Below are 24,366 nucleotides of genomic sequence, written 5' to 3'. Positions count from 1 at the left end.
TCACTGATAGAGAAAATAGCCTTCGTCAGCGTGGCTCAGTTGGTTAGAGGATCGTCCCGTGTACCAAAGGGTCTCAGGTTTGATCCCAGATGGGGCACATATGGGAGGCAACCAATCAATGTTTCTCCCCCACCTCCTCCTCCTCACCCTCCTCTCTCTCCTTCTCCCTTCCGTATTTTCTAGAATCAATGAAAAACATATCCTTGAGGATTTAAAAAAAGACAGAGAAAATAAACATGACTTTTGAAATACCCAATACCCATTCCCTTGGCATTTGACAATAAAATAAATATTTAATGTCTATTTGCATACATACTATAAGCAGTATGCTGATCTAAGAGAAAAAATGAGACACACTTATACAACTCTAATTGTTACAAGGACCACGAATAACATGTAGAAATATCATGAGAGTTTTGAGAAGGGGTCATTAGAAAGGTTTCAGAGAGATGATTGAGTTAGGCCCTAAAAATTTGGATATGCAAGAAAAGGGGGCCCTGACCGGTTTGGCTCAGTGGATAGACCATCGGCCTGCGGACCGAAAGGTCCCAGGTTCGATTCTGGTCAAGGGCATGTACCTTGGTTGCGGGAACATCCTCAGTGGGAGGTGTGCAGGAGGCAGCTGATCGATGTTACTCTCTCACTGATGTTTCTAACTCTCTATCCCTCTCCCTTCTTCTCTGTAAAAAATCAATAAAACATATTAAAAAATAATAATAATTAAAAAAAGAAAAGAAAAAAAGAGGCATTCTATGCTGAATGGACAGCACATGCAAGAGATAGAAGTTATTTAGAAAATCCCAGAAAGAACTCAGTTTAGCTGGACGGTAGTGAATGAAGGAGAATTAAGGGGAAAGAAAGTTGAACCCGCTCATGGAAAGCTTTTAATGCCATTTAAAGGATGTGGACTTCATTTGATAGAAATGTCACCAGTTTCCAAGGACAAATCATGTTTACTATGTATGGCAACAATTCGGGAAAAATAATTAAGGCTTAAGACAGAGGCAGTAGGATGGAAAAGAGCCTGAGTTAAGAGATATTTTAGAAATAGAAATGAAAGGCTATAGTGACTTGGATACTGAGAACTAAGGAGCAACAGGAGTCTGAAGACAGCAGCCACGGTTCCCAGTCTTGGGTTACTAGCAGGGTACACATCTTTGTAATGAACTGTTCCTTTGTCTGGATCCCTTACCTCCCCTGCAAAATACCCCTTTAAGATCCATCACAAACCACACCACCTCTGCACACTCTTCCTGAGCTTTCCCCATTCCTCTACAACAGATGAGAATCTTATCTCTGTATCTGAACGTCCCCAGCACTTTCTGTCAGTCCTGAGATTTACTACTTTGCCTTGAAGCGTTTATGAGTTTGCCAGTCTAAAAAGTGCTTTTATGTATGTTGTGCCATCAGACTCTGAGAAATCCCATTAGGCACAGCAGGTATTGCTATTTTCAATTTATATATGGAGACACCCAGGGAGATTAAATTGAACTAAAATCTGAGGTTGGTCTTTTTGTTCCAAATTACTAACTGATATCACCATGGTGCCTGGTTTTATCTTCCCTATGAGCTTATATAGCTCCTTGAAACAAGGCTTAATTTCCTCATAATTTTTAATAAGATCAAACTAATTGAAATAAATTAGAAGTAAATGTTATATTTAAAGTAAGCAGTTGTATTAGAATGAATGGTATCGTTCAGGATAGTACAGCAACCTTTTCATTCTAGCTAATGTCTGTTGGTAAAAACTAAGCATCTTTTAGAGAAGGTTCTATTACTGTGAAATTCCTTTAAAATTTTGACAAAAGTTTCACAAAACAAATACTTACCTGATGTATTGCCAGACCCATGCAAGCCAAGGTTTTCTCAGGTGCATCCCTTAATTCATTTGCTATATTTGGTATCAATTTAGCTATTTCATCGTCTTTTGTCAATTCTTTAAAATCCACCAAAATACTTCCCTTTCTTTCTATTTCGTCCTATAAAATATTTAGGAATAAAAACAGTAATTGCTTTTTCAGAGCATCCAATTACCCATTTTGCAAAAGCATATAATGTTTATATGGTGAAAATAAGTACTATAAATTTTGTGTCCAAGCATGTTTCTAATACTTTTAATATATAAAGTTATTATTTATGCCTCTTAACCCTTGTGGTCGGTATTAATAATCCTATTATCCTCATTTGATAGATGAAAGAATCGAGGTACAGAGAAGGTGACTAATTCAACAAAGTCCACACTGCCGGTAAGTGGCAGGGCTGGATCAAAGCAGTCTGGCTCGTGTCTATGATCACCTAGCACCTCACATACACTGTTCAGTTAGATGACACAGAAATTGGGATTAGTAGTTTTTTGTTGTGTAGAAATCTTACCTTATCATATAAATCAATACGCCTTGTGAAAAAATTTTCAAATGCTTGAATCTTCTCAATAAAAGGAGAGCTATCACTGTAAACTAATCAAATATGGCATTAGCATTAATAATCACACACAAGCATAATTTTCATGAGACAGAAGAAACACTAGACACACAGTAAATGACTTTTTCCAACAGCTTTGCCTTCTGATTACATTTAGATAAGAAGTGGTATGGAATATGTACTTAAGATTCTAAAACAAATTTAGGTTTACATAATCTGAAATGCAGACAGGAAGTGACTCTTTAAAAGCACTAACATTTATGTCAGATGTATACTAGACTTATAGTGTGAGCATTTCATAAATTATATAAATGTCAAATCATTATGTTGTACACCTAAAACTAATGTGTCAATTGTCATTAAAAAATAAAAATAGTATTAAAAAAAAAACTAAAAGCACCAATATCTGGGTATCTTTGTATTAAAATTTTGACATATAATAGAACCTATTAGTTCAAATAGGTTACATAATAAAGCAAAACAAAAACTAATAAAACCAAAGGTAGACACATGGACTAAACTCTTATTCTGAAACAAAGTTAAAGACAGTCTCTACAAAGTAAATTCTACTAGTCCAAATTGCCACCTGTCAAATCCCTTCCTGAGATAAGGGGAGAAACAGTCTACTACTTAACTCTGGTTTCGAACCTGTAAAGCTATCTTTTTTTTTTTTTTTAAATATATTTTATTGACTTCCTACAGAGAGGAAGGGAGAGAGATAGAGAGTTAGAAACATCGATGAGAGAGAAACATCGATCAGCTGCCTCCTGCACATCCCCCACTGGGGAAGTGCCCGCAACCCAGGTACATGGCCTTGACCGGAATCGAACCTGGGACCTTTTCAGTCTGTAGGCCGACGCTCTATCCACTGAGCCAAACCGGCTTCGGCTGTAAAGCTATCTTTTACACTCTAAAGTTCTATAACATTTTTGAACTGGTCTCCCACACAGAAACAGTACAATGAAGCCTGGCCAGGTAGTTCAGTTGGTTAGAGCATTGTCTCAGTAGGCCAAGGTTGTGGGTTTGATCCCGGTCAGGGCACATACACGCATCAACCAATGAATGCATAAATAAGTGAAACAACAAATCTGATGTTTCTCTTTCTTCCTTCCTTCCCTCTCTCTCCCTTCCTCTCTCTAAAATCAATTTTAAAAAAAGCACACAACAGTACAATGAAGTAGTATGAAAAGTATCTGTGTATATAATAGAAAAAAAAACTCAATACAAAAAATATTTGTAAAGTACTTTATTCATTCACAAAATAAATAGTGAGTTCCTGTTATGGAGCAAGATCACTGCCCTTAAGCATTGCACAGGCTGGTGCAGTGATTTCCAACCCTTTTCATCTTCTGGCACACATAAATTACTAAAATTCTGCAATTTAACAAAAAAATAGGTATAATTTTGACTCATTCACACCAGATGGCTCTTGTTGTGTTGGCTATTGTCACTTATTTGACAATCCAAGGGAAAAGAGGCCAATTCCCCTAACTAAATAGTCAGGTATTGCATGTTTTAAAAATTCTTGCAGTGGCCGAAACCGGTTTGGCTCAGTGGATAGAGCCTCGGCCTGCGGACTGAAAGGTCCCGGGTTCGATTCCGGTCAGGGGCATGTACCTGGGTTGCGGGCACATCCCCAGTAGGAGATGTGCAGGAGGCAGCTGATCGATGTTTCTCTCTCATCGATGTTTCTAACTATCTCTCTCCCTTCCACTCTGTAAAAAATCAATAAAATATATTTTAAAAAAAAATTCTTGCAGTATACCAGTGTGCCACAGAACATTGGTTGAAAATCTCTGTCTAGCAGGAAAGACCATTGATCTATCTTTTATCTATCCATCTTTCTTTCTCATAAGAGACATAACAAGCATATATATTCTATAAAAGCACAGAAAAGACAATTCTCCAAACCTGTATGGACAGATGTATGACATTCTTGATTATAAAAGGGAGATTCCTGCCTGGCTAGCATGGCTCAGTGGCCAGTAGGTCACGGTTCAATTCCTAGTCAAGGCACATGCCCTGGTTGCAGGCTCAATCCCCAGTAGGGGGCATGCAGGAGGCAGCCAATCGATGATTCTCTCTCATCATTGATGTTTCTCTCTCCCGCCCCCTCCCTTCCTCTCCGCAATCAATAAAAAATACATTTAAAAAATAAAAATAAAAGGGAGATTCCTTAACTGTGTTTCTATAGAAACCTGTATTGGTTACCAGCTCTTGGTTCCAAGCCTACCCTTCTATCTACTGTTTTGTGATCTTATGATCAAGATCTGCACACTGAATTTCCCAGACCACTTAGGTTCTGCCAATTAGAGGCACTATAAGAGACTAGAAGATGGGAGGAAAGAAGAAAATAATTTATTCTTATTTTCAATTCTTTTCAGCATCTCTCCAGCTGCAGAGGTTAGCTACAGTTCCCACTTCTAGCACCTACTGTGCCGTCCTTCCACCAGAGTCACCAGCAGCAACCCATTTAATTCACCTCAGTTGTTTAACCACAACTTTTTAGGGTATGCCTCAGAGGCCCCCCTTGGAATTCTTAGATCCTGGTAACCTCAGAACTTCTTATCTTTTACTCCTCATTTAGAAGGGCAGTTGCTGCTCCCTAAAGTTACTACTATCTGGAAGCTTATCTCAATGTACCCTTTTAAGTCTTTCATCTTTATAACCAATCTCCCTATATTAACATAATGTTCTTATAACATAAACATGATTTCACTGTTTGGATGAATTAATATTAAAGAAGGGCTATACATCAGTAAACAAATGAATTTATCTGAGATGTAGCACCCAAAGACAAGTTAAGAAAATATAATTTACTGGAGGCCCAATGCACGAAATTCGTGCAAGAGTAGGCCTTCCTTCCCCTGGCTGCCAACATCGGCTTCCCTCTGGCACCTGGGATCTGGGCTTCCCTCTCACCACTGGCAGGCACCTGGGACCCTGGCTTCCCTCGCAGCATCTGGAAGGTTGTCTGGTCTAATTAGCATATTACGCTTTTATTATTATAGCCTACAGGCCCAATGCACGAAATTCGTGCAAGGGGCTCTGAGGGCCAAGGTGGCAGCCCTGGTTGCTGCCCCAGCCCTTGCAGCAGCAGCTCCACCCTGGCCCTCTCAGCAGCAGCCCTGGAAGGACTTCTGGTCTAATTAGCATATTACCCTTTTATTATTATAGATGGCACTTTTTACACTATTAATTCTACCTTCAGAGAGATAAAGCTTCCAGCCTTTATATGGTATGAACTGATCCAATGTTGACTGTAGTAGCAAAGACTGTGGGTTTTGTTCTGAAAACAAAACAGAAAACTAGGTTAGTAGAGACAGAGCAAACATTTTTTTCCAATTTGCTTCTCCTACCAACAATGAGAAATTGACATATTAACAGAGTATCTAAATTACAGGCTTCAGTAAGAACTTTGGATATTAACATTCAAATACTACCTTAAAGGGTTAACATCAATAAAAGACACACTGAAATTTGAGGTTAAAGTGTTTTGAATGCCAGGCATGAAGAGATTCATGAAAAAATTTAAAAATTGAATAATCATTGACCGCCCCTACCAGAACCATGTTTTCCTGTGGGTTTATTCAGGTCAGGTCTGTGTTCTCTTTCTCTCCATTTTCCTGAGAAGCTCCCACCACCTCTTCCTCTTTTCCAGCTTTGAAATCTTCCTCGTCCAAATCCTCTGCCTCTATACTCTCCATTCATGTCTTCTAAAAGAAAGAAGTTAGGAAAGGCATCAAAATTATAGGGGAAATAGTGCTCCTAAGAATGCATTAACTAGTAAATAAGTGAAAAATAATACATTCTAGTTTGACACTAGTCAACAGGCTTGCAGCACAGTATGCCTGATATAAATCCCATACTCTTCTAATCTGCAGTTACTCTTTTAATCCCCATCTCTTTTTAAGGTATATACAGATATTTAACCAAATATACTGGATGCTCATGAGATAGAAATAAGAAAAGGTACTGTATCTGTTTTCTTTTTGCTTTTAATATATTTTTATTGATTTCAGAGAGGAAGCGAAAGGGCGAGAGATAGAAACATCAATGATGAGAATCATTGACTGGCTGCCTCCTGCATGTCCCCTACCAGGAGGACCCACAACCCAGGCATGTGCCCTTGGCCAGAATCGAACTCAGGACCCGTCAGCCTGCTCTATCCACTGGGCCAAACCAGCTAAGGCAGTACTGTGCCTGTTTTTATTTTATTTTATTTTTTAATATATTCCATTGATTTTTCACAGAGAGGAAGAGAAAGAGACAGAGAGCCAGAAACATTGATGAGACAGAAACATCGATCAGCTGCCTCCCGCACACCCCCCACTGGGGATGTGCCCGCAACCAAGGTACATGCCCTTGACCGGAATTGAACCTGGGACCCTTCAGTCTGCAGGTCGACGCTCCATCCACTGAGCCAAACCGGTTAGGGCTGCACCTATTTTTAAGGGGCTCCCACAATAGAAATGAAAACAAGATAGGCAATTAACTCTAAGACAGTGATGGCAAACCTTTTGAGCTCGGCGTGTCAGCATTTTGAAAAACCCTAACTTAACTCTGGAGCTGTGTCACATATACAAACTTTTTGATACTCGCAACCATAGTAAAACAAAGATGTATATTTTTGATATTTATTTTATATATTTAAATGCCATTTAACAAAGAAAAATCAACCAAAAAAATGAGTTCGCATGTCACCTCTGACACACGTGTCATAGGTTCGCCATCACTGCTCTAAGATAACTGGTTTGCAGTGTTTTGAGACTCATTATAGGGCAGCACTGGCTGAACATAATCCTGACCTGTAGGATGCTAGGAATGTATGCTCTTAGCTCCTTCTATACAGTCTGTCCTGCAGTGTCATACAAACTTTTTATCAGAGACGCAAGGATACTCTTACGTAGGCATTAGAGATAGAACTTTCTGGGGAAACACAGGAGTGGGACAGGGTACATACATACATGTTTCAACCTTTCTATTTCCATAGGGGCCCAAATGTGAAAGATGTTAATTTTCCAGGAAACTTCCATTACTGTCTTAAAAGACAATGGAAGCAAGTTTATTTCTAGGTCAATATTGATTAGATGGATTATTTACAGTTTTTGGATAAATTTGTTGAAATGCCAGTTTTCTTGGAAAGCATATCCATACTTAATCTTTTTTGCTAATTATCCCTCATATTTTTTCTATTTTGTACATAGCAAGATACTCATTTTAATTAAACTTAAACCCATAGCCCTGACCGGTTTGGCTCAATGGATGGAGCGTCGGCCTGCGGACTGAGAGGTCCCAGGTTCGATTCCAGTGGAGAGCATGTACCTTGGTTGTGGGCACATCCCCAGTAGGAGGTGTGCAGGAGGCAGCTGATCGATGTTCCTCTCTCATCGATGTTTCTGACTCTCTGTCCCTCTCCCTTCCACTCTGTAGAAAATCAATAAAATATATTAAAAAAAATAAAATAAACTTAAACCCATATAGTTCCTAGCCGAGTATCAACAAATTGAAATATAACTGACTTTTAAAAATGGGTTTTAAAATAATTCATATAGGTGGAACACGGGGCATTTTTAGGGCACCAAAACCATTGGGTATGATACTGTAATGGGTATGTGACATTATGCGTTTGTCAAAACTCATGGAACTGAAAAATAAAACCCTCATAGAACTGTACAACACAAAGAGAGAACCCTGATGTAAACTATGGACCTTTGCTAATAATAATGTAATGAATCTGGCCCATCAACTTCAACAAATTTGTAGCTAATCAGGATGCTAATAGGAAGGTATGGGAGGAGGGGTAGAGATGTGTATGGGAACGCTTTGTACTTTGTGCAATTTTTCTGTAAACCTAAACGGTTTTAAATAATAGTCTTAAGAAAAAAAACCATTCATATCCTAAATATAAAAACAATACATCCGTATACAGCAGTGCAACTCCTTAGAAGAGCGTGTATCCGGATCTTTCTTTAAAGGGATTTAAGTGAGTTAATAACTAAACAAGTTCATGATGTTAGGGCACGGCAGGGCTTTGATAATTGTCTAGACCACAGAACACGCTAAGAAAGTAAAGCCCAGAGGAACTGATCCAGATCAAAGTTGTTTGGTGGCAGTACTAGGCTCAAAGCCTCGTCTCAGACTCGCCAGCTGGAGCCCTACCTTCCTCAATGAGGTCGTGGGGGTGAACATAACTGGGAAAAATTCCAACACAAATGCAAGAAGTAGGGCTAGGAAATAAGCAAGGGGCCAGCCATCGTGGGCCCGCTGTGCTTCGTTAAATGCCCTCCTTCGCTTAGGCCTCCTCAGGCTAAGTCCTTACCGACAAAGACCAGGGACCCGAAAGCTTTCCTCCTTCACGCCCGGCCGGCTCTCCCTTCCGCTCGGGGAGAAGCACGGCGGGGCCGCGAGGAGACTCCGAGTCGTCGGGCGACCCCGGCCCACGCTCCGCGGCTCCCTTCGGCGGCAGCTCCCCTACCGTCCCCGCGCGGGGCCGAGTCTCATCCGTTGGAGCCGCTCAGGGACTTGTGTCTCCACTACGACGGAGACGCGCACCACCTCCAGCTGCGCTCCAGCTGTCTTCCAAGTTGTTTTTGGCGCTGCTGTGACGCAACTTCCGCCCAAGGAGCGGCGAGACGGGAGGGGCGGGACGTAGTGCAGCCAATCAAGAGTTCGGCCAAACGGAAAACCCCAGGCTCCCGGAAGCTGCCCCGAGGGTCTGACCGGAAAGAGGAAGCGGCGCTCAGCACGTGGGGGCCGTGTCGGTGGGAGGGTTCTGCGTCCTCTGGGTTCCTGGGAAGGGAAGCTGGCTGCGGCGGGCGCTGAGCACCACAGACCGGGTGCGGGGGCCTGGAGGGAGGCTGTGGGTTCGGGAGACCCGCCGAGCGCCATGGAGGGCTCAGGGGAGCAGCCGGGCCCACAGCCCCCGCAGCCCGGGGACCACCGCATCGGCGACGGCGACTTCGTGGTGCTGAAACGGGAAGATGTGTTCAAAGCAGTGCAAGTCCAGAGAAGAAAGTGAGTCCGGTCGCTGACCTTAGGGGCCCAATGCCCCATCCTTTAGATACCCGCTACCTCCAGGTCTTGCCACGCCACGTACCCTCCCATCGGGGTCCCATTCTTGGCTCTCTGCACCCCCAACGTCCTCTCTAGTGATGTCCTCTCCCCCGCCCCCCAGGATGCCATCCTTGGCCCTCAGTGTCTTCCTATTCTCTCCTGTCTTTCTGCAGAGTCCGCCTTCTATGGTCGCATACCCGGCCCTCTGCCTTCAGCATCCTTCTCCGTCTTCCCACGGAGTGCCTTTTCCACCAGCGTTCTCCCCCCTAGGTTCTTAAGATCTTCTCTCCTGTTTTCTCACAGAACTCACTCTTCACCCTCTGATCTCATCCTTGCCTCTCAGCCCATCCCCCCCAACCCCCCTCTCCCATAGGTCCTTGTTCCTCCCTAATCCCTCAGCCAGGATCACTCCCACAAAAATGAAACCTCTCCGACCTTCGGTGGTCTTCTGGGCTCTTCTCTCCGTCTACAAGGACTGCCTGTCTACACTGAATAACTTACTGTGGAATGTGGGATCGCTCCAGGATTCCAAATTTTACATCCGGGGATGCGTGGCTTGGAAAAGTTAAATTGCCCAGAGGCAGTTTAGTTTGCTCAAGGTCTCAGAACTTGAAATTAGGTTTGGTTTGTGAGCCTGCAGATTAATTAATCTCTCTGATTTGGTATTAGAAAAGTGGGGATTTTGCATAACTTTTAGCAGGGGTGGTGAGGTTGTGAAGTCCCAGTTGCTTCTTAATGGTGGCAATGTACTGGGGTGTTTTGGTTATTGGTTAATTATCTGAAAAGTATAGCCACGCTTTCTTTTGGGTTGGGTTGTTATACAACTTTTCACCCAGCAGTAAGTTCCATGCAGTGTCAAGAGAACAGCTAGCAGACCGTGAGTCTATTGGGAGGCTTAGGATTTCTGGTGAGTACTCAGTTCAGATGAATTACTTTACTTCTTTGAAACTGGTATCGAACGTGAAACAAATAGTGTAAGAAAATAATCTAATAATAGTCCCCAAAGCACCAAATGGTGACAACCGAGCTTTTTAAAGGCACAAGCACCAATCCGCTAAAGAAAAGAAATACAAGTGGGGAGGGATTTTAGTCCAGAAATGTAATATCTACACCAGCTTTTAGACATTTTTAAAATTTTCCGTGGATAAAATACTCATTTTGGTGGTTGAAATTAGAGAAATTTTATAATATATCCCTCATCACTACTGTACTTTTGTTTTTGTATTCTTGAAACCAGTACTTTTTTTCCCCCTCTCAGAATATCTGATTAGAAATGTGTGCTTGCTCCCAAGTACATAAGTTTTGGAAAGCGCCAGTAATAATTATTTAAACTTTTCATTGAAGTTTCATAGAGCAGCAACATTCTTAGATTGTAAGTTCAATGAATGATCTCAAGGTTATACAACTGTATAATGACCGTGCAAGTGAAACTTCTTTTTTCCATACTGTCCTTTTAAGTTGCCTAATTTTGAAATGTGGTTGTTTGAGTGTGCTTCTTAGTAATGTTCCCTTTTAGACAAGAACTTTTTTATTAACAAGGAGACAGTCAGCAACATCTTTATTTCTAAAAAGTATTCTTTAGGATTTTTTTAAAATTTGCAAACACTTTTCATCACTTTCCTTACCAGAAGCCACAGCGTTAGTTTACATTTTATTTAGGAAATGACCCTCTGAGCTCAGCTAAATCCCAGGCCAGCTTCTCCCTTCCCTTAGTGCTACCCTCATCTGGTTGGGCAGAAGCAATCCTGGGTATCTAGAAGGAGACTTGCAAATCCTACTCTTTTCCAGTGAAGCCTTAGTCCCACACCTCTCTGACTGGGCCCTACTTTCCTGGATTCAGAGTTCTCTCAACGTGTGCCATGTCCTGAGATGCATTGGTCTTTGCTGGGTAGACTGTGTGGCATAGTGGAAAGAACCAGGCTGTTGGGGCAGGCAGACTTGGATTTGAATCTCTGCTCCCACTTTTTAACTGTGAATCTTGGACAAGACACTTTTCCCTGAGCCTCAGATTGCTCATCTGGAAATATGGTGCCCCAGGATTACTGCTAGAATTAAATAAAAAAGTATGAAACAGCTCGCATATACTACCTAACCCCTGGTTGACATTCAACGGATGTTAGTTTTCTTCTTAAGAAAGGAAAGATTTTTATGTTTGTGGAACTTCTCTTTAAAGTTGTAATAAAAGCCCTAGCACCCCCCCCCCCCCAATAAAACTCCTCTTCCCACCGGGGTAGCCTCTCTTTGCCACTTGGCTTGCCATTGCGTCGGTGAGTGGTTGGGGAGCTAGAGATAGAGAGTTAGAAACATCGATGAGAGAGAAACATCGATCAGCTGCCTCCTGCACATCTACTGGGGATGTGCCCGCAACCCAGGCACATGCCCCCGACCGGAACCGAACCTGGGACCCTCCAGTCCGCAGGCCGACGCTCTATCCACTGAGCCAAACCGGTTTCAGCAAGATTAGTGGGATTTTAATTTCTATTACTATACACATAAAACGTAAGAGCTGAGTGACACCTTAGACAACATATAATAAAATCTTCTGATTTGGTAGCTTTGGAAACTTGAACTAACACAAATGTAACTTATAATACTCTTGAATTTTTCACAAAAAGTAAAAAAAAAAGAGCCCTAGCCATTTTGCTCAGTGGATAGAGCCTTGGCCTGTGGACCAGAGGATCCTGGGTTCCAGTCTGGTCAAGGGCACGTACCTATGTTGCCGGCTCCTCCCCCGTCCGGGCCCTAGTCAGGGTGCGTGCAGGAGACAGTCAACTAATGTCTTTCTCTCATATCGATATTTCTGTCTTTCCCTCTCTCTTCCATTCTTGAAAAAATCAATGGAAAAATATCCTTGGGTGAGAATTAAAAATAAATAAGATAAAATTGTAATAAGATGATAAGCTGGGTAATGGGATTTTGTTTGCAATCAGCCATTCTCAATAAATGTTATTCTCACTGGAAAAAAAAAATCAGGGTGGTTTATTTGTAAATGTAATTTGCTTTTACTCGATAAGTTTCAAAGAAAATGGCCACTTAGGCCAGGGAATTAGTTAAATCCCCATCACCGCAATGATTGCTTCGTTTTGAGATTTTCTTATCTAAGTTGCAAGAGGTGTCAGTGTGTGTCCAGCGTCTGGCAATCTTGGCAACCCTTTATGCCACTTAGGAAGTCTGCAAGGATGTGTTCGGACATCCTGTCGACAGTGCTAATTGGAGTCACACCACTGCCTCGGAAGAGAAATGTCTTGTCCTTGTTGCCCATTCCAAAATAAATGTTTCTTTGGCTTCTTCATTAATGTTATGTCTCTGCCACACCCGATTCGCTCTAGTTCATTTGTCAGTTTGTGTTCAGAGATAACGCTGTAGATCATCCTTTGTGAAGACCAGTTTTAAAGTAAACTAGATCAAACATATCTTTTCTATTCAGAGTGCAAATGACATGTAGCTAATGATTGCATTTTCTTCCCCAGAAAAGTAACTTTTGAAAAACAGTGGTTCTATCTGGATGACGTCATTGGCCATCGTTATGGAACCACATTTGAAGTGACCAGTGGAGGAAGTCTTCAACCTACGAAGAAAAAGGAAGAGCCTACTTCAGGTGCACTACTTTGGGTGTATGAAATAGGTGTTCTTGATCTATTAGTCAGAAATCTGTCACCCCCAATTCGCTCTAAAGTGCTAGTCCAGCCAATCTCCAAAGAAGTCTAAACTCATAATCTATAAGAACTATAGCTTGGTGGAATGAAGCAAGGTCTGTCTTTGGCTTCGAGATACTTGGATTCTGCCTCCAACCCATTGTTAACTCACTCTCTGACCTTAGGCCAGGCATTTAATTCCATGAGTCCTTGCTGTTTCATTGTAAAAGCAGATGCAGAGCCCTTTCATTGCCCAGAAGCTGAGTAAAGCTTTGAGGCAGTTTAGAATAGGGTGGAGGTTAAGAGGTCTGGCTGATAGGTTGAAGTTTCAGCTCTATTACTTGCCTTGTAACCTTGGGCAAGTTAATTGGTTTCTGTAAGTCTTATATCCTTATCTGTAAAATGGGGCTGTAAACATTTAATGCCTAGGCTATAGTGAGCATTCAGTCACATGACATATAGAAAGTTCTTAATAGTACCTTGCTTATAGTAAAGGCCCCATAATTTTAGCTGTTATTATTAATTAAAATGAAATACTTAATATTTGTTTAAAAAGATGTACTTAAAATATTTTATTAATAAAATAAATATTCTTTTTTTTTAAAATATATTTTATTGATTTTTTACAGAGAGGAAGGGAGAGAGATAGAGAGTCAGAAACATCTATGAGAGAGAGACATCGACCAGCTGCCTCCTGCACATCTCCCACTGGGGATGTGCCCGCAACCCAGGCACACGCCCCTAACCGGAATCAAACCTGGGACCCCTCAGTCCGCAGGCCGACGCTCTATCCACTGAGCCAAACCGGTTTCGGCAAAATAAATATTCTTAAGTAATTTTAAAAGTAAATGATTAAAATACTATTAAAGTTCTGGTTCAAACCAGTTCATTAAATATTTTTTAATTAACATCCGCATTTTTATTAAATACCAGATATGTTCCAGAAATGATTAGCCATTGCGATTATAGCAATTCATGAGATGGATCATGCCATAAAATTTATTAGTGGGAAACATCAAAAATAATCTGGTAGGTAAGCAAACCAGATGATGATGTGTGCTATGAAGATGACAAAGCAGGGAGGTGTATGGAGGTTGATTGGATGAGCTGAGACTTGGCTGAGATGATAGAGCTCAGTCCTGAGCGGTGGAAAGGATCCAGCCACTCACATCTGTCATAAGAGCATTTCAGGCAGAGAGAGCAGCAAGGACCAACGCCCCGCTCTGGGACCATGCTTAGGGGCTTAGGAACAGAAAGAAGGGCAGTGTGGTTGAGTATGGGGGTCAAAAAGTGAGGCCAAAAGAAGATAACCAGGAGCCAGATCATACACAACTTTGCAGGTCATCTTTGGATTGTATTCTAATTGCTAGAGGAAGCCTCTGTTGTTTTGTGCATCAGAATAAATGAGCCAGTTTGCATTTTAGAGAACTCTGGTGTCAGGTGTATTGTAACAGGGCAAGAGTGGGAACAGGAAGTTGAGTTAGAGAATTGGAGTAGTCATGGCTAGATAGGATGGTAGGCTGGAGTGGAACTGGAAGGCAAAATTTGCATGTACATTCCAGTGGAACTGGAAGGCAAATTTGAGTGACTGATGGGCTGGTTGTGGATATGAACTTAGAAGAAGGAAGATTTTAAAATAATTTCAGATCATAAATGTCATAAAGCAATTTCCTTCCTTAGAGACCAAAGAAGCGGGCACTGATAATCGAAATATAGTTGATGATGGGAAATCTCAGAAACTTACTCAAGATGACATAAAAGCTTTAAAGGACAAGGGCATTAAAGGAGAGGTAATATTCAAAGGATACTGTGTTTTGTTTTTGTTTGGTGTTTAGGGAATTGCTTGGTTTTTAAAGCAGAATTTACCCAAGGTAAAATGTAAAAATACTGCATACTTGTTAGAAATAGCTTGGAATGTACATGCAATTCAGTATATCAAAAATTTCATTTAATAACTTAGTGCCTGCTAGAGCTTAACTTTATTTTCAGCAATGTCTTCAGCTAGTGTCTTCAAGAATGACAGTTGCCTTGCCCTCTCTTGTGTTTTTACTGTATATCTATCTCTGTTCTTTTATCTTGGTTTAAATGGAGTTATAAAGTACTTGTATTTGAATACAAATTCTAGATAGAGTAAAAAACTACAAAGTTCATCCATGTGGACTTCTATGGAAAAGGGACTGGAGAATCAGACATTTGTCTACATTCTGGGGTAAGAAACCTAAAATAAAATATCAGGAAATCTGCCTGCTTCTTTTCTTATAGGAAATAGTTCAGCAGTTAATAGAAAATAGCACAACATTCCGAGACAAGACAGAATTTGCTCAAGATAAATATATAAAAAAGAAGAAAAAGAAGTAAGTTTTTGTTTGAAAAGGAAACATTGAACATTTTTGTAGCTTTAAAAAACATGTTATTAAAAATAAAATATTTTAAACCAGTTTTTTCAACTTGGCGCTCTGTTTTTTTCTTGCCCCAGATATGAAGCCATCGTTACTGTTGTGAAACCAACTACCCGCATCCTTTCAATTATGTATTATGCCAGAGAACCTGGAAAAATTAAGTACGCTTTGTTTCTTTCAAAAGTATAATTGGGGGAAAATTTATCTTTAAGAAAGTCATGATTTTAAGTAAAGTGAAAAACTTGCTCACCTGAATAAAGTATTCTACCTCAGAAACTGTAAGTTCTTTTTACTATTGCCTCGATAATCAACATACTTTTAATGAAACAAATCTTGAAAAATGATGATTAAAACAATGGGACTTGCTTAGTTAAAATGAGTGAATCATTCTTTTTAAATTTATTTTATTTTAGCCACATGAGATATGATACACTAGCCCAGATGTTGACATTGGGAAACATTCGTGCTGGCAATAAAATGATTGTGATGGAAACGTGTGCAGGCTTAGTGCTGGGTGCTATGATGGAACGAATGGGAGGTAAGTTTTAACATTTTCAAGTTCATGATTTGAGTAGAGGAGTCTAAAAAATAAAAAACGTAATCTCACGGAAAGTGAGGTTGAATTCCTGTGAGGTTATTGAAACGACTTGGGCTTGCACAGCTCCACCCCCAGGACCATGCTGCACAGCCCACATCTCCCAGCCTGTGCTGTGTTGGCACCCACAGATCCAGTTGTCCTTCCCAGCTTCAGGAGCAGTGGGGATTGTTCTCAAGCCTGTGGCTGGCTAAGACCTCCAGGGCAATGATTTCAGTAAACTCAGATAGCTGGTGCTCATCTTACTGGTCTGAATTGAGTGGGGAAAATACTAAGGATATATTCTCTCCTGGAAGATATAACATAGGCTGATTTGCCTGTTCTTTTTTTTTTTTTTAAATATATTTTATTGATTTTTTACAGAGAGGAAGGGAGAGGGATAGAGAGTTAGAAACATCGATGAGAGAGAAACATCCATTAGCTGCCTCTTGCACAATCCCTACTGGGGATGTGCCCGCAACCAAGGTACATGCCCTCGACCGGAATCGAACCTGGGACCCTTCAGTCCACAGGCCGACGCTCTATCCACTGAGCCAAACCGGTTAGGGCTGATTTGCCTGTTCTTTCTCTGACCCATAGAAGATAAGAACTTTTGCCTGGCCCGTGTGGCCCACTGGTTGAGCATCAACCTATGAACCACAAGGTCACAGTTCAATTCCCAGTCAGGGCACCTGCTTGGGTTGTAGGCTCAATCCCCAATGGGGGGTGTGCAGGAGGCAGCTGATCAATGATTCTCTCATCATTGATGTTTCTATCTCTCCCTCTCCCTTCCTCTCTGAAATTAATACAAATATATTTTAAAAAAGAAAAAAAATTTTCAACCACCTTGTTTGAAAGTAATGACACTGGGCGGGGTGGGGGAAGCTGAGAATCAGTCACCAATCATGTGATATCCAAATTTACACAATCACAGGGTTTTACGATAGTATCAAGTGAGGGTAAGCTTGTTTAAACTTCCTGTTTATCTGTTTGGGAATTTTATTACATCCACTGGGAGTACTCATAGACTCCAAACTCCCATCATCTGTCAGCCTCTGAACAGAGTCAAGTAGAGAGAACTTGAGTCTTTTTACTGTGGAGGACCATGAGGATTTGCAAAATCTAGAGCAGTGGTTCTCAACCTTCCTAATGCCGCAACCCTTTAATACAGTTCCTCATGTTGTGGTGACCCCAACCATAAAATTATTTTCATTGCTACTTCATAACTGTAATTTTGCTACTGTTATGAATCGTAATGTAAATATCTGATATGCAGGATGTATTTTCATTGTTACAAATTGAACATAATGAAAGCATAGTGATTAATCACAAAAACAATATGTAATTATATATGTGTTTTCCGATGGTCTTAGGCGACCCCTGTGAAAGGGTTATTCGACCCCCAAAGGGGTCGCGATCCACAGGTTGAGAACCACTGATCTAGAGTCACTTTCTTCAAGAGATGTTTGTTTCTTTTGTCTGTTCAGGTTTTGGTTCCATTATTCAGCTGTATCCTGGAGGTGGCCCAGTTCGGGCAGCAACAACATGTTTTGGATTTCCAAAATCATTCCTCAGTGGTCTTTATGAATTCCCACTCAACAAAGTGGACAGTCTCCTAAAAGGAACATTTTCTGCCGAGATGTTATCTTCAGAGCTAAAAGACAGCGCTTCGGTGGAAGAAAGTAATGGCACTCTGGAGGAAAAACAGACTCCAGAACAAGAGAACGAAGACAGCATGGCGGAGGCCCCAGAGAGCACTCACCCCAAAGAACAAGAAACGATGGAAATTGTCTCTCAAGACCCAGAGTTTAAGAATCCTAAAGAGAGAGGAAGCAAAAAGGATTATGTAAGAATGTTAGAGTCGCCACTGCCCTCATAATATTCCCCTCAGGACCTCAGTTAATTTTGTTTAAGCACCGAGATTTGATTTGGCTTTGCAGCATCAGCTTCCAAAATAATAAATACCACACACAACAGATGGAGAAAGAGTATGTGTGTGGGTGCACACGTGTGTGTGATATAATCTTTGAGATGGAGTTTTATGATACAGAAATGTTGTATATAGCAGTTTAACGATGGTTTAATAACACAATGGGCTGTCTTGTGTGTTTTCAGCTTCCTTAGCAATGACCTCCTGTTGCTTTAGTCCAGCAACCTGTGGGTCGCGACCCCTTGGGCGGTCAAACGACTCTTTCACAGGGGTCGCCTAAGACCATCCTGCATATCAGATATTTACATTACAATTCATAACAGTAGCAACATTACAGTTATGAAGTAGCAACGAAAATAATTTTATGATTGGGTCACAACATGAGGAACTGTATTGAAAGGGCCAGAAGGTTGAGAACCACTGCTTTAGTCCAAGTTGATAAATATTGTTAAAATGTTTTGGCAAACCAGCGCTTCCATAAGCCTGACTGAATGACCTCCTTACACTGGTTTCTCATTTTTTCTTGAAGATTCAGGAAAAGCAGAGGAGACAAGAAGAGCAGAGGAGAAGACAGGTAGAGGCTGCTGCTCTGCTGAGTGAAAGGAACGCAGATGGGTGCGTTGATGAAAGAATGCGGGCAACACCTTGCTGCACGTGGGCTCTGCCTCAGACAGATTAGCATTCTCTGCTTGTCGCTTTGATTCTAGTGGGAGCAGAGAGAATAATTGTGTCTTGGGTTTTTAAAGAAAGGAGGCTGCATCTGGTGGAAGTGGGAAATTGGACTGGTTTCAGAGTTTTTAAAGATATTTGAAATTTCTCCAATGATGGTGCATCTGCTGGGGCTGCGGGTGGTGGGGCATTCAGATTGATTTGAAATCGGCTAATGTGAGGGCTAGGGAGACCTGCCAAAGAGAGAGAGATTCGGTTGCCTGCAAAGCCAGCATCATGATGTTGGATTTGTTTCTAGATGATTTTTTAAAAATCAAGAATGTTAAGTGCTACTTAGAGTTGCCAGGCACCATGAGAGCTTATAATTCAGTTTGTTTTCTAGAAATTGAAAGCTCATAATTTTATTTGGAGTTTCTGGAATGTATATAAAGCTCCTCTTTGTGCAAGACATGCGAACACATGATCATTTTATATGTATTTTGAAACGTATGCTCCATTTTGGGAGCATAGAGAGGAACATATCCAACATCTTTCTTGCAGTTTAATTGTAGCCAGTCGTTTCCATCCCACTCCACTGCTGCTATCGCTGCTGGACTTCGTGGCCCCTTCACGGCCGTTCGTGGTCTACTGCCAGTATAAAGAGGTAATACTAAAACAGAATGGGGGGAATTCTTGTATCCGAATATTGATTCTCACATTGTGTGGTCCTAGAAGTAATTCTTAACAGAACTTTCTCTATGCCTTCAGCCTTTGTTGGAATGCTACACAAAACTGCGGGAAAGAGGAGGGGTCATCAATCTCAGGCTGTCTGAAACCTGGCTCAGAAATTACCAGGTACGTGTTCTTATGGCCAGTCCCAGGAGCTGCTCGCTGGAGTGTCTGGCTGCTTGCAGTAGTGCCAGAGTTGTCAAATACAGATATCCCCATTTCTGTCTATAGAGATGACACTGTCTCTCACGCCTATGACTCAGAGGAAGGGCCCTGATCTTTCCTGACCCTTTCTTTCTCCTTTCGTGTCAGGGTCTCTTACTGTGTAACTCTAGGAACATTGAATAGGCAAAGCATTCTGGTTGTGTTTACTCAAGGCCTCAAGATCACCGGGGGAAACAACTGACAATAGCAAAATCCCCAAACCAGAAAAGTGACCCTCCCATCTTTGCTCAGATATTTTTGCAGCAAGTTTCAGGATTATTAGTGGGCACCATGTCAGTTCAGGTCCTCTGGAAGAAGTATGTCAAGGTGGAATTAGAAGTGTAAGAGATTTTTTTTCAGGGAAAATGCCTTTGAAAGATAAGGGGAGAAGGAACAGGATTAGGTAGGGAGAGTCATCAGACCATGATGCAGGTGTGGTGCCTATGAAAAGAGGGGGGCAAAGGGGTAGGGGACGAAGGACCTGCAGTGCCGCTCTGAGAAAGTGCCAGCCAGGATCATGGGGAGCCCCAGAGCAAAGACTTCCCACTAAAGGCGCCCTGTGTTGGGCAGAAATGGTGCAGTCCTGGTAGCCATACCCAGTTATCAACTTGGAGCAGCCATGGCCTCCATGGGAGTGAAGGCTCCAGCAGATCCCAAAGGAGCAGCTGCTAGAAGCTTTATGCTGCTTGAAATCTTCACAGCCAGTTTCCTCTTGAACGAGCTGAGTGAACACCTCCATGCTGCCACAGGCTCTGCCCTGCTGTTTGGACATCTTGCTTGTTTTACAGGACGCTGCTGCCCTGAGCCGACCTGCCCTCCAGGGCAGCCATCGTATTTAGCTGTGGTAGCAGGAGAGAGGTCTTGTCAGAGTCAACAGGGCATAGGAAAGGGAGACTGGCATATGTCCAGTAGCTACATCTCCATGGACCCAAGCCCCACCACTGGCCATGACGCATCCAGACCCAGAGCATTGCACAAATCATTTGCCACCAGAAACTTGCTTCAGGGTGAAGAGAAGCAGCTTCAGTTTTATTTTTCACAAGAAAAGCACTTAAACCAATTTCGGTACTTTTACTAACAATCATTTAAGGGGTGGAGCTCCTTAGGAATTGGCTCATTTAAATGTTCAGAGAATCTGTCATTTCATTTCTGGTTTCTCTCATGTATATTGTTAGCATGTACTTCACCTGCTTAGGAAAACATGAGTGTCTCTCTTTCTGTTTTGACTAGGTTTTACCAGATCGAAGTCATCCCAAACTGCTGATGAGTGGAGGTGGGGGGTACCTTCTCTCAGGCTTCACTGTCACCATGGACACCCTTAAAGCAGACCCTGGTCTCAGATCCAACTCAGGCACTTTAGAATTGCGCAAGACTGAAGAACCAGCAGCTAAAAAACGGAAATGCCCGGAGTCTGACTCTTAACCTTTCAAAAGTTGCTTTGATCTTTGTTCTTAGGTATTATACAGTTAGGAAGTAAACTTTAAATGTCCTGAGAATAAGATTATGTCTGTACACTTGTTCCTGAGAAAGATAAGTAAGCCTTTTGTTCACCTCTGACAGATGGATCTGGTCTGTCAAAACCTTGAGCCAAAAACCCAGGCCTGGGTATGCAATGGGCTGAGATACAGCCAATTCTGTTTATTTCACAGCAATACACTAAGTACTTTTAGTACTCCATGCAGATATCTTGAGAATTTAGACATCCTAAAGATATATTTATACAAGACTTTGTTTATGTGTTAAGCAGAATAACACAGCATAGTTAAAACTTGGTGGGTACTTTAAGGAAGGAATTTGTGGAAAAATTCCCTGTTCCACTCTCTGCAACCTAAGCAATACTGATGTGTGTGTTGGATTTACAGTACCAAAAATGTCCACCCTCTTCCCTGCAGTGGAAGAAACTTAAAATTCCAGATGTTTTATTTTAATAGTTGACAACCTAGGAAAGTCAAGTATTTATTTTGTTGCTTTTTTTGTTGATAGAAAGGTGTAGTCGGGTGCTTTTTTGTATTAATTTACCAGTCTCCTCATTCTTTATTCTAAATAAAGTGACTAGAATTTTGGAGTACTATTCAATTAAAGGAAATAAAGGGTTTTTTCCCTCCCCAGAGACTTATGGAGATACATAATTGTATACACAAATATATGTACAGTGAGTCCTCATTTAACGTTGTCAGTAGATTCTGTGACTTGAAGCAAAACAATGTATACTGAAACCAATTTTACCATAGGCTAGTTCATAGAAACAAGAGTTAAGTTCTTATGGCATCTCATCAATGTTATAATGAAATTACACTGAATGAACCGATGTTATTCGAGGACCTGCTGTATATGGATGTTGGTATATATTCATATATATAGATATTTATATATATATACACATACACACGGAGACAGGATGCACTATCCCTATGACTCTGACAAAGTTTAGCACAGGGCTTAGACCAGTTCTCATTGCATTAGTGTCACTCCTTGTCAAATGTATTTTAAAGTGCCTTTTTGGTGATTATTAATGCTGGTTTGTTGAGCTCTGGCATGATTAGTTGGTTAGTCTTTTTAAGCTCTGAAAAAATATAATCACATTATTTGGGCATCTGCTGCAGCCAAGAAAAGTATTTCAAGTCAGCCGCGGCTCCTGTCCACGAGTCTTGCTCACTAAATACGCTCATTGTGTGTACGTATTGTTCACATCGTTAGAGTACAGATGCAAATCATCAGCCAGGAGCATCTCAGAAAAAAAAGCTTTTCCTAATAGCATGCACTATTTTAATAATGGCCAGTGTGATTACCAGGTACAGTTCTGATTCTTTTTTCTTAAAACAATTGCTTTCAAAGAATAAAAGTGTTTTCTACTGGGATCTGTTGTACTGACATTAATGATGCCGTCTGTGACACCGCATTCACTGGCTTTCAGCCGATTGTGACACATGGTCTGTAAGAAAACATGTCCTGAGTGGCACCTCACTAGACTTGTCTTTGCGAACAATCCTTGCAGGTGTTACCCAGGTACAACCAGTTAAGTTTGATCAAGGGGCACGGTGCATAGACTCATTCAGTAGTGGCTGGTCTCCACTGGTGACTTAGAACCATCGCCTCCTTGGGACTCAGCCCATTCCCAAGTTCCATTCTATCCAATTCAGTCTGTTGTTCTGCACTACTGTGTGCTCACCGAGCTGCCCCTGGGATTGACTTGTGGACTGATCTCATGCAATAGCAGCAAGTTAACCCTAACCTTTGAAAGTTATTTTCCTCTCAATATAGTTTACTTTGAGAACTCATGATTTGTGGTTTGAAAACCTGTCTAAACATACGGTAACAGACTCAAGGAAGAGAGGAGGCAAAAAAGAAAAAATGTGATTGATTTAAATTAGGGTCACCAAAATATAGCCCACAAGTCTAATCTCGCTCATTGCCAGTATGGCCTGAAAGCTAAAAATGACTTTTCCATTTTTAAATGGTTGAGGGGGAAAGCAAAAGAAGAATAGTCTCATGACTTGCAAAAATTACATAGCATTCAAATTGCAGTGCCCATAAATTAAGTTTTAGTAGAGCACAGCCATGTTAATTTGTGTATATATATATATATGGTTCCTGGCTGCTTTCATTCTGTGGCAGAAGCCAACAGTTGTGACAGAGACCATATGGCCCTTAAAGCCTAAAGTGTGTGCCATCTGGCTCTTTAAGAAAAAGTGTGCCGTCTAGCTGGTGTGGCTCAATGATTGTCAACCCATGAATCAGGAGGTCATGGTTGGATTCCTGGTCACATGTCTGGGTTTTAGGCTCAGTCCCTAGTAGGGGGTGTGCAGGGGGCAGCTATCAATGATTCTCATCATTGATGTGTCTCCCTCTCTGAAATCAATAAAAATAGATTTTTTAAAAAGAAAAGTGTGCTGACCATGGATTTAAGTGATCCTCTGGGCCCCCCACACCTGCTGGCAGCATCTGACGTGGTTGATCCCTCTGCTTGCTACAATTTCCCTCCCGTGGCTTCCAGGACAGCACTCTCCTGGTTTCCCTCCTGCCTTTCGGCCTTTCTTCCTCCATCCGCTGCTGGCTCCTCATCACCTCTGAGATGAATGTTTAGGAAAACATTGCACCTCTTCACTTTTTTGTCTACTTTTGTCCACTCACTCCCTAGATGGAGGGATTTGAGAAATGATGAAAGAAAAAGATACGACCATGAGGTGGCAGTAGCACCCACATGTTTTATTGTGTAATGGGTGACACCTGACAGGTTTTGAAGGTGGAAGGGAGATGACCCTCACAGCAGAAATCTGTCCAGAAGCTACACCTTGGAGTTGCTACTCAGATGGGAAGCGGGACAAGAGAACTCCCAGGGAGAGGGGAGTCAGAGAGGTGCCTTTTGTCCCAATTTTGCTCAGCAGTGTGGCAGGGAGTTGCTGGGTCGGAGAGCTCTGAGGGGCAAAAAAAAAAAATGCCATAACTTACAAGGCGTGGGGTTTTATAAGCACAAGACCATCTTACCAACGGCCAGCAGAGGCCAGGTGTGCTTCGGCAGAGGTGGGCAGGTGGGCCTTAAATGCCTAAACATTGGCTCATTTGGAAAATGTTTAAAAATAAACGGATGTGTAAAATTCGTATCTGGCCCTGGCAGGTTTTTGAACTAATACTCCTCAACCTACAGTGAAGAAATAACCTACGGGGCTAATGCACAGAGGCCGTCTTTGGCTCATTTATAAAAAAGGAGGTGATCTCACCCAGTTTTAAGGCTTTAAATACCATCTCTATGATGATGACTCCCACAGTATG

General features: G+C 41.6%; 2 protein-coding genes across 6 annotated transcripts in view; one reads left to right on the top strand and one right to left on the bottom strand.

Moving 5' to 3' along the window:
- MCM8 (minichromosome maintenance 8 homologous recombination repair factor) overlaps nucleotides 1–9,004 on the bottom strand; it is a 41,402-nt gene extending 32,398 nt beyond the window's left edge. Inside the window, exons 1-5 of one of the 4 annotated variants that reach the window (XM_006758071.2) lie at nucleotides 8,900–9,004; nucleotides 5,985–6,137; nucleotides 5,627–5,710; nucleotides 2,374–2,456; nucleotides 1,830–1,979 (exon numbers count right to left, since the gene is read on the bottom strand). In XM_006758071.2, the coding sequence (XP_006758134.1) occupies nucleotides 1,830–1,979; nucleotides 2,374–2,456; nucleotides 5,627–5,710; nucleotides 5,985–6,132 (465 nt within the window). In that variant the 5' untranslated portion in view covers nucleotides 6,133–6,137; nucleotides 8,900–9,004. Of the gene's footprint in view, nucleotides 1–1,829; nucleotides 1,980–2,373; nucleotides 2,457–5,626; nucleotides 5,711–5,984; nucleotides 6,138–8,743; nucleotides 8,880–8,899 lie in introns of those variants that run through there. The other 3 variants (XM_006758074.2, XM_006758075.2, XM_006758072.2) reach the window with 3 other exon arrangements.
- A 135-nt stretch (nucleotides 9,005–9,139) lies between these two features.
- On the top strand, nucleotides 9,140–22,454 carry TRMT6 (tRNA methyltransferase 6). 2 transcript variants are annotated; one of them, XM_006758069.2, is made up of 11 exons: nucleotides 9,140–9,438; nucleotides 12,948–13,075; nucleotides 14,793–14,902; nucleotides 15,375–15,466; nucleotides 15,589–15,672; nucleotides 15,925–16,049; nucleotides 17,573–17,931; nucleotides 18,545–18,630; nucleotides 19,225–19,327; nucleotides 19,432–19,518; nucleotides 20,827–22,454. In XM_006758069.2, the coding sequence occupies exons 1-11, from the start codon at nucleotides 9,311–9,313 to the stop codon at nucleotides 21,016–21,018; spliced, it is 1,494 nt and encodes a 497-aa protein (XP_006758132.1). In that variant the 5' UTR covers nucleotides 9,140–9,310; the 3' UTR covers nucleotides 21,019–22,454. The 2 variants fall into 2 exon arrangements, with proteins under 2 accessions (XP_006758132.1, XP_006758133.1); XM_006758070.2 differs by lacking the exon at nucleotides 14,793–14,902 and having other exon boundaries at nucleotides 9,311–9,438.
- The last annotated feature ends 1,912 nt before the right edge of the window (nucleotides 22,455–24,366 follow it).

Source organism: Myotis davidii, unplaced genomic scaffold (assembly GCF_000327345.1).
Source record: "Myotis davidii unplaced genomic scaffold, ASM32734v1 scaffold32, whole genome shotgun sequence".
Lineage (NCBI taxonomy): Eukaryota > Metazoa > Chordata > Mammalia > Chiroptera > Vespertilionidae > Myotis > Myotis davidii.
This window is presented reverse-complemented; position numbering and strand designations above follow the sequence as displayed.